The following is a 10,305-nucleotide window of genomic DNA, read 5'->3' as shown; positions in this document are numbered from 1 at the left end:
ATGAAAATAAGTGAGATGAAAAAGTAGGGGATTTTATTTTTAATGTCAAAGGTTATTTGGCAAGTATGTTTATCACTTTAGGTCTGGTTTAATAACTGTATGTATTGTCTCTTTGAATATCAAGATGATGCTACTGACTGTTTAATGTCCTCTGAGTGATTTTACCAGTAAAGGTTTCTATTACATCATCTGTACTGGGGCAGGGTGTCAACTTTCTAATCAATGACTTGTATTATTGAGAAATTTGGAGTTAAGAGTGGAAACTTTTCTTATTTTAATTCTACCTTAAAGGTGATTTGCCATTTGGGAAGTTTCATAAGTAAATTCTTTTTGGAAAGAATTGTGATCATAGAGTATTACTTTATGATCATGCATTTTACCCTAGAAATAAAAAAAAGGAATTGTATATGAGGGAACATATGGAAATAGCCAATATTGACAAAGCTTTGCATTTTTTAATGTTAACTGCTCTGTAGGTTTAATAGACTTGGTTAGTACATATTATTTAAAAGAAACTATTAGTTGTGAATTCACATTTTACATTTGGATTTGCATTCTGTATCTGTGAATCTGAATTCACAGAGAAGAAGTGTAATTATTTCCTGTGGCTATAATAATCAGAGTACAGGCTCAGCATCTGTAGCTCAGTGAGTAGGGCGCTGAGCACATACACTGCCGAAGCTGGCGGGTTTGAGCCCAGCCCTGGGCCTGCTAAATAACAATGATAACTGCAACCAAAAAATAGCCAGGCATTGTGGCAGCGCCTGTAGTCCCAGCTACTTGGGAGGCAAGAGAATCACTTCAGCCCAAGAGTTTGAGGTTGCTGTGAGCTGTGACACCATGGCATTGTACCAAGGGCGACATTGTGAGACTCTGTCTCAAAAAAATAAATAAATAAAAATAAAATAATCAGAGTACATATAAACTATGGAAAGAAAATTTACCAAAAATTTTTCCCACCATTACAGGTATTATTAAAATAGGGATAGTATGGTCTAAGTTTTTAAAATTTCAAAGTTTAAAAATTATTCCAGGTTTTATAATCACACATGTCAAAATTGAGCTCATGATATAAATAAGGGAAACTACAGATAAAAAAAATAGGCAAGTTCTGGAAGCCTTCCATACGTAGGCCTTTCAGTTCTTAGGCATAAGGTAGGGAAAAGGAAAGAAGAAATGGAAGAAAGAAGAGAGAGAAGGAAAGGAAAGGTAAAGGAGATTGTTGAACTCTATACTGGCAAACGCATGTGACAAAGTTATTCTATAGTATATACAGCTACAGGCAGCAGATGACTGAAATCCTCTATATCAGTGGTTCTCAACCTTCCTAATGCCGCGGCCCTTTAATATCAGTGGTTCCCAATCTTCCTCATGTCGCGACCCACAGGCTGAGAACTGCTTCTCTATCTTGAGGCTTTTTACATCTTCCAAAGCTTAATATTTCCACTGATAGAAATTCTTTTTTTATATGAATTCTTATCCGTAATAGTGTTGAATAAGTGACATAATTTCTTATTTGAATTATTTATTCCTTGTTAGTGAAAAATGTGCCATTTTCCCTCTAATTGCCTCTAATTTAAGGCGTTAGAATTAAATTTGAGTATTAAAGACTTCTCTTATTTTCCAGTGCTTAAGAACACAGGCTATGGACTGGCACATAGAAAGTCCTAAGATCATGTAGTTAGTTACCATCATCACTATCATTACGTTGTATTAAGGCATGTTGGGAAAAATAACTTAATTAACATAAGTGTTCAATGCTTACTACAGTCTAGGTAAAGAATGGATTAAAGCAAGACCCTCAGACTGAATGGGGGAAACTGAGTGAAGTGGATGAAGAAAAAGCAAGGCTTTAAACGACGCACTGAAACCTAGCTTGCTTTTGTATCACAGCTCTCTGTAGCTGTAAACTAGAGCTAGAAGGACCAGTAATTGAACCTGTTGGAAACAGTGCTCTTTGAGCAAAGACATCATATGATTCTTTTTTTTTTTTTAGAGACAGAGTTTCATTTTTTTGCCCTCGGTAGAGTGCTGTGATGTCATAGCAACCTCCAACTCCTGGGTTTAGGCGATTCTCTTGCCTCAGCCTTCCAAGTAGCTGGGACTACAGGCACCTGCCTCAATGGCCCGGCTATTTTTTTTTGTTGCAGTTTGGCCAGGGCCAGGTTCGAACCCACCACGCTTGGTATATGGGGCTGGCTACCCACTGAGCCACAGGTGTCACCCCGACATCATATGATTCTAAGCCACAAAGAATATTATCCTTCCAGCTGCAAACCAAAGGCATTCTCTCTATAGATATGGAAGGCTGGGTGTGGTGGCTTGGGCCTGTAATCCCAGCTACGCAGGAGGGTCACTTGAGGCCAGGAGTTTGAGAAGAACCTGGGCAACACAGCAAGCCTTGTCTCTAAAATAACAAATAAATAAATAGAATTATGGGTGGTTTTTTTTTCTTTGCTGCACATTGGGAAAATAAGAGTTGTCTTGGACCATACATTAAATACACAATACTGTTGAAAGCTGATTAGCAAGAGAAGAGGTCCATGCATATATTCATATTTGACACCACAGATAAGCAAAAAGATCCTCACAAAATCAGCATGCAGCCTGTGGGCTTCAAGTTGGATACCCCTTACAAGATAGATAAATGAAAAGAAAGGAGGGAAGGGAAAGGGAAAAAGAAAGAAATAAACACCGGTGGCCACATTTTTTAGCCATACTTTGATGGGCAATAATTTTAGATTTTATTTTTAAATAAAATATTTTAAAGATATATAGTTCAGGTCTTAGAAGTCTCATGCATTTGTAGTATTATTAAATATCTTGAGTTATTACAATGAGTGTTAACATGTGGGCAACTTTGAATCAGACTCCTTTACCTCAGCATACGAGTTTAAAATTGTTTTTAACTCTTTTTTTTTTTTTTTTTTTTTTTGAGACAGAGCCTCAAGCTATCGCCCTGGGTAGAGTACCGTGGCATCACAGCTCACAGCAATCTCCAACTCCTGGGCTCAATCAATTCTCTTGCCTCAGCCTCCCAAGTAGCTGGGACTACAGGTGCCCACCACAACGCCCGGATATTTTTTAGTTGCAGCCGCCCTTGTTGTTTGGCAGGCCCAGGCTAGATTCGAACTTGCCAGCTCAGGTGTATATGGCTGGCGCCTTAGCTGCTTGAGCCACGGGCGCCAAGCCTTAACTCTTGATATGTACTTATCTATGTATGTACACAACACACACTAGTTATACTACTCATGTCAACTGATAAATTTCAGTAGGATTAGGTGCACTCATTCTATTACAGAAATCCTACTTATTTTCTGAAACCATAACTCTGACCTGATGTTAAGTTCTAGTAGATGTGCTAAGGAAAATCTGTTTAGCCTCAATATTAATAACTTTTATTCAAAAAGATTGCTCAATTATGTTATATGCATTTTACTATAATTTAAAATAAAAACCATTTTAAAAGATTGCTCAAGACTAAAATGTTTTTATTAGCCTTCGTTAGGTTCTGAGTTGCTTCTCTGTATGTGTTTCCCAAGTTGGTTCAAAAACACTATTCTTGGTCTTGATACATTTATGATATCTGATGGAATTGCAGATGAAAAAGAAAAAACATTTTGGGAAACTTTGGTCTTTTGTGTTGCTTTGAAGAGTCCCGTGAAGTTAGTTACAGGAGGTATTAAGGTATAAGAATCTCTTGGTTGAATTTTAGGTTTTGATTTTCTTCGGTGCTCTATCCCTAAAAATTAAAGAGCTGCAATTAAATCTCTCTCTTAAGCCTAAGACCCCTAGATACCCTAGGTATAGTCTCATTACTTCCACTTCTGTATAGTTGTATTTGTGTGTGTGTGGCAGAGACACTCTCTCAATCTAGCTAGAGTGTAGTGGCATCATCATAGCTCACTGCAACCTCAAACTCCTGGGCTCAAGCAATCCTCCTGCCCCAGTCTCTTGAGTAGTGAAATTGTAGGTCCATGCCACTATGCCCAGCTATTTTTCCATTTGCAGGAGAGCTGGGATCTCACTCTTGGTTAGGCTGGTCTCAAATTCCTGAGCTCCTACTTTGTTCTCCCAGAGCGATTACAGGTATAAGACACCATGCCCAACCTCCGTTTTTTTTTGTTTGTTTGTTTTGTTTTTTTGAGACAGAGTCTCACTTTGTCACCCTTGGTATAATGCCATGGCATCATAGCTCACAGCAACCTCAAACTCCTGGGCTTAAACAGTTCTCTTGCCTCAGCCTCCCAAGTACCTGGGACTACAGGCACCCACCACAGTGCCTGGCTATTTTTAGAGAGGAGGTCTCACTCTGGCTCAGGCTGGTCTTGAACTTGTGAGCTCAGACAGTCCACCTGCCTCAGCCTCCCAAGTGCTGGGACCAACCTCCATTTTCTTTACATAACTAAAACATGCTATAAGAATAGATTAGTAGCTTCTAGACTTTTAGATGTTGGAGGCCAAAAATTTATGGGGACCACAATGTGATTTACTTTTTATTATGCACTAATGAAAGAACAAAACGGTAACTACTTTAAACATCCCTTTGTAAAATAAAGGATATTTTAACACCAAAAAAAAGTGTAAAAAGCATTATCTCAAAATGATGGACTTGACATTAAATGAAATTAATTTTATCAGAAACTCACTACATTGTCCTTATTTTGTCTTATGTTACCACAAACTTGTGAAAACCTTATTAGACCATGACTGGCACACAGATTGTTGTTTAGAAACCAGTATTTAAGTGAAGAAGAGTGAGATTGACTTTATTCTTTGGTGTAAATTATGTACATTACAGAAGCTATACAAAAAATGGATGTTCCTCTACCCATGATAATTCAGAACTATAGCCTCCACGTATACCTGCCTTCCCTCAGCTGTTCTCTGAATAAACGAAATTCTTTCCTCTCCTTTTACGGACTCACTCTATTCTTTCCCTTTCTGTTTGTGACCCCAGCAAATGGGTATTTATTTCTGAATAAATTTATGTAAATAAATATCCATCCTTGATTTTTGTAACATACCAAGTAAGATTGATTTTCGTCCTATATAAGTACATGTGAACAGCACTAAGTATATACATAAAAATTAGTAAGTTATTTTATTCCCTCATCAATGTCTAATAGGAAGGGATAAGTAATATTGTAAGATCTGGACCTTGATCTCTACAGACCTAGTCCACCTAAGTATCATTTGCCAACGATGTACAAAACTATACAGAATATCAGTGGAAAAAATGTAGTCTTTGCTCTAAGAAGTTATACGTAGATAAATTGTATGTGAAACAATAGCAGGATCATAATTTTATGACATTTCTATTCTCATAGCTTGAGTAAAAGCAAAGTTAGAAAGGGTTCTCTGTCACATGGGCTTCTAAATAGGAAGATATTTAGGAACATGGTTATTAGAAAAGTTTACAGATAAGCCTTTTTTTGGTAGCCTCTACTTTTTTTCTTTTTTTTCATACAGAGTCTCTCTCTTTTGCCCTAGATAAAAGTACAGGGGTATAATCATAGCTCATTGCGATCTCAAGCTCCTGGATTCCAGTGATCCTTCTGCCTCAGCCTCCCAGATAGCTGGGACTGACTACAGCAGGAATGAATCATGATACCCAGCTAATTTTACTTTTTAATGGAAGTGGGTCTCAATCTTGCTCAGGCTGGTCCAGAACTCCTGAGCTCGAGAGATCATCCTGCCTCATCTTCCCAGAGTGCTAGGATTATAGGCATGAGCCACAGTACCCAGCCTATATTTTGAATTTTGAAGAGAGAACACAGAATTATAAAGTGTCAGCAGTAGAGGCTACTTCAGAAATAAAAGGAAAATTAATTACCTTTTTTAAAGACAGGAATTATGGATGGTCCTCCATTCTTCTCCAGACTAAAAGCAAAACATTTTAATCAAACAATAAAATAAATGAAGATATAGTACACCAAGAAAAAATATGTGAGGAAATATAAGAAGACTTATTCCAGGTGCCATGTTCAGTGCCCAATGGCCTAATTCATACATGTTACCTATACTAACTATACATGCTACCTGTAGGTATTTTATATGAAGTCAGTCACTTATGTACTTCAAACATTTGGACTGTTAAATCTGCTTGAAGTGTTCAAGGAAAGCTTCACAGAGAAGAGACCACTTCACCTGGGTTTTGAAGAAAATAGGTCTGAAAAAGGGACATAATTCTTTTTTTTGGTGGGCATATTTTTGTGATTCCCACAAAGTTGCCATATAGACTAGTGACTGTAAAATATTACTAATGTATTCTAAATTAATTAATTAATTTTTTAGTGGGGGCAGAGCCTCAAGCTGTCGTCCTGAGTAGAGTGCTACGGCATCACAGCTCACAGCAACCTCCAACTCCTGGGCTCAAGCGATTCTCCTGCCTCTGTCTCCCAAGTAGCTGGGACCACAGGCGCCTGCCACAATGCCCAGCTGTTTTTTGGTTGCAGCCGTCATTGTGGGCCTGGTCTGGATCAGAACCTGCCAGCTCAGGTGTATGTGGCTGGCGCCTTAGCCACTTGAGCCACAGGCGCCCAGCCTAAATTAATTAATTTTTAAAGCAGATGAAACTTATTTAACATTATCAGTTGTAACAATTATAATTTAGGTTCCCTGGCTTAACATGTAAAAACAGGTAATCAGCTTTAGATTTTCAGTTTTTCAAAGAATTAAAGTGACTCTAAATATATAGAGTCTCTATATATACTCTAAATTATACTCATCATTCTCTACACTTAAAATTGTTTTATATAATGATACACAATTGCATTCTATTCTCCTCCATGATCTTCCAGTTGTAGTTCTGTTTCCTATATATGAATATTGCTACTTGCATAGAAGACTTGTAATTCAGCTACACCTCAGAAAAAGAAAAAATATGTTCACAATAAAAAGATTCTCCTTTCCTTTTCAGAGACTTGTTCATGATGAAACTGCAACACCAAGGCAAAATCTTCTAACTAAGCGCCTGGCTCAAACTATTGGGTCTGATTTAGCCTAGGGGTTTGTTCCACCCTGGGATTTTGTTCTAGCTTTGGATTAAATCCAGAAGACCCATGTGATGCCAAAGTCATGGTGGTGTTCCCATTGTCTCAGAACTCTTAGATGTACCCCTAGTCTAAAAAATGGTTTCCTGGATCAGATGTGGAGGCAACCAATCTCCAAAAGTTTTTCTAAAATGTAAATAGTTCTGGCCAGACAGTTGTGTTCTTGTCTGTACCTACAAGCCTGGTGCCGAGTTGGACTTAAAACAGGCATTACCAACAGACATTAAGAATGAAGTTTTATCCTCCAGTATATAAGAGATGATATTCATATCAAAGATGGTTCTTGTTTGATCATTTTTAAACACCCTTAAAATCTCCTCTGTCAATAATTTCACGACAGCAACTTCAAATATAGATATAATACCTTAGGGAAGGAAGTCCCACTGTTTGTTGCATATGAAATTCCTTTAAAAATGCTGGGTTAATACTTGCATCTCTGCTAATATTTGTTGTTAAACGAAGGAACTGATTAGGTTTATTTCTGCATTCCTTTAATAGAAGGCGGAAAGCATTAGCATTGTAAGTCAAGTAGCCAAGAGCGCAGGAACAAGCTGTGCGAACCTAAAGGAAGAAAAAAACAATTATTTCTTAACCAATGTTTTGTTCTATTTCCTGAGGTTTTCCTGGTTCCTTCTTACCTGGCCTCTCTACTGAGAGCCAAGGGTATTGGGGCTGGCTTATGGACTTGTCTCTGAGACCCCAATATCGGTCCCTGATGTACTGGTCCTGAGTTGCCAATGGATTTACTAGCAGGTTTTTTTTTTTAACTAACTAAAAGTAAATTATAAATGTCTTACCACAAAAAAATAAGTGAGGTAGGCAGCGCCTGTGGCTCAGTGAGTAGGGCACCGGCCCCATATACCGAGGGTGATGGGTTCAAACCTGGCCCCAGCCAAACTGCAACCAAAAAAAAAAAATGGCAGGTGCCTGTAGTCCCAGCTACTGGGGAGGCTGAGGCAAGAGAATCCTATAAGCCCAAGAGCTGGAGGTTGCTGTGAGCTGTGATGCCAGAGCATTCTACCAAGGGTGACAAAGTGAGACTCTGTCTCTAAAAATAAAAAATAAAATAAAAAAATAAGTGAGGTGATGATTATGTCAATCAGTTTAATTTAAGCATTCCACATTGTATATCAAATCATCACATTGTACCCCATAAATGTATACAGTTATGATTTTAAAAATAATAAAGATAATAACAATAAATAATAAAATAATAAATAATACTACCAGGTTTAATGAAACCTCTCAGATTATCTCTGACCTTCTGTTTTCACCTTTTCCCAACAGAGTACAGTGAGTTAGTCCCCCAGTCTACTGTTGGTTATGACGGGTGAAACTTGTGGGTGTGGGTCCGCCACGCCCTGTTCGCTTGAGTTGGCAGACACTTTGAAGGACTATGTCTTTGTTCTCGAGTTATGGATTGATGATTGTGTGAGTGAGCCAGCTGCCAAGATGTTCTTTTGTGTCCCTGGTAGACTCTGGTCCCCCAGGTGGAGTACTTCCATGCTTTAGGAAGGGTGCCGTGGCACATGGGAGGCTCCTGGAAGTCCACCACCACCAAGGTGGGAGGGAGGGACAAGGCCGTTAATGGCCAGGATGTGTGGACCTGGTAGTTAGGTGGCATCTGCAGGAAGGAACACGCTGCAGTGCTGTTTCTGGGACCTAGACTGACTCTAGAACCTCAGGAGAAGCCCCAGTATGCTTTGTTCCTACAATGTCTAACCCAGTGCTCTAATGAGCTACTTCATGAGAAAATCTCCATAGAGACTGCTGAGAATCTATGGATGGAAGCATAGCCATATTTTTAGAGGGCTGTCAACTGCCTTTGATTTCTAATGGTTGTTCTTAATCTTACCTGCATTTTAGAATCATCTGGAGTGGTTTTTTGTTTTGTTTTTGTTTTTTATATTTTGAGACAGAGTCTCACTTTTTCACCCTCAGTAGACTGCCATAGTATCCTAGTCACAGCAACCTCAAACTCTTGGGCTCAAGTGATCCTCTTGCTCAGCCTTCCAAGTAGTTGGGACTACAGGTGCCTGCCACAATCCCCAGCTATTTTATTTTCTTTTTTTTGTTTACATATACATGTGTTTATTTGGTTTCCACTTTTTGCTTTCACAAAATCAAAAAGGCTTAAAATTTAATAACAGTAACAATGTTTAAGATAAGGACCAAAAATAAAAACCTCGTAAAGAATGAACGAAGAAAAATATTCAGAAAAGAAATCAGATGATTGCTGCAACAAAATATTGAGCAATAATAATGACAATGCCAAAAAAGTAATATTCACATTGTCAAATAAGAGTATGTCTATTATAGAATGCTTTGACTCAGGTTCAGTATGGAGTCATCAGTTAACGTCTTATTTTTTCCCCCAAAGTCTCAAAAAATAGACAACTAATATTTATAAATAAAAATAAAAGATAATTTCAAAAAACAGATCATGCCAAATCTTATAGACAATAGAAAAAGAAGAAATACTTCAAAATCATTCTACTTCATCTGGATACACCTGATATTAAAATTGGAAAAAATATATTATTATAAAGGGAAATTACAAACATATTTCACTTATGAGGATGCAATATCCTAAACAACATATTAACAAGTTGAATTAAAAATTAATGTTTAAGTAATGCACTTTGGTCAAAATTAAATCCAATTTATGTAAGAATTAGTCACTATTTTCTTTTCTTTTTTTTCTTTTCCTTTCCCTCACCCCCTCCCTCCTTCTGTCTGCTCTCCCCTTCCCCCATGTCCCACTATGTCATTAATTGTCATTAATTGTCCTGAAATAACTTAGGGGACCTGGAAAAATAGACTCGGACCCCCACTTAGGTTAATTAATTGGTAATTTATTTTACCTGCCGCAGGGGCTGCTGCTCCAAGAGAGTCAGCACCTGGTGAGAGTGTGAGTTACCTTTTATAGGCTTTGTGTAAGCATATTACAGAAGTGAAATGTGGCTGGTTAAGGGGGGTTACAACTCAGGTAACAGCAATGGAACAATAATTAATACAGTTTCAGTTGACAATGGACACATTTCATATCACAATGGTTATGGTTATACAACAGTATAACCATATACAACAGTATAACTATATACAACAGTAATTAATCAAGTCTCAGTGAGTTTTCCACCATTGTTCATCTTACTGAGAACTTGGGGGTTTTGTGAGACTTGGGACTTTTTTTCCTTGTACCTGAAGCTTGTTCTTGGCAACCCTAGCAGGAAGAAGGGGGTCTGGGAAC

General features: G+C 38.0%; 2 protein-coding genes across 2 annotated transcripts in view; one reads left to right on the top strand and one right to left on the bottom strand.

The window, feature by feature from the left end:
• OSGEPL1 (O-sialoglycoprotein endopeptidase like 1) overlaps nucleotides 1-2,962 on the top strand; it is a 15,746-nt gene extending 12,784 nt beyond the window's left edge. The window contains exon 9 of the mRNA XM_023507629.1: nucleotides 2,943-2,962. The gene's annotated coding sequence lies outside the window, so the exon portion shown is untranslated. The remainder of the gene's footprint in view (nucleotides 1-2,942) is intronic.
• A 518-nt stretch (nucleotides 2,963-3,480) lies between these two features.
• Nucleotides 3,481-10,305, bottom strand: part of ANKAR (ankyrin and armadillo repeat containing) — a 74,911-nt gene continuing 68,086 nt past the window's right edge. The window contains exons 20-22 of the mRNA XM_003801035.1: nucleotides 7,420-7,616; nucleotides 5,837-5,883; nucleotides 3,481-3,742 (exon numbers count right to left, since the gene is read on the bottom strand). Coding sequence (XP_003801083.1) covers nucleotides 3,495-3,742; nucleotides 5,837-5,883; nucleotides 7,420-7,616 — 492 coding nt within the window. The 3' untranslated portion in view covers nucleotides 3,481-3,494. The remainder of the gene's footprint in view (nucleotides 3,743-5,836; nucleotides 5,884-7,419; nucleotides 7,617-10,305) is intronic.

Source organism: Otolemur garnettii, unplaced genomic scaffold, assembly GCF_000181295.1.
Source record: "Otolemur garnettii isolate 467f Iridium unplaced genomic scaffold, OtoGar3 scaffold00195, whole genome shotgun sequence".
Lineage (NCBI taxonomy): Eukaryota > Metazoa > Chordata > Mammalia > Primates > Galagidae > Otolemur > Otolemur garnettii.
Note: the sequence above shows the minus strand (reverse complement) of the source record. Positions and strands in the feature narration are given on the sequence as shown.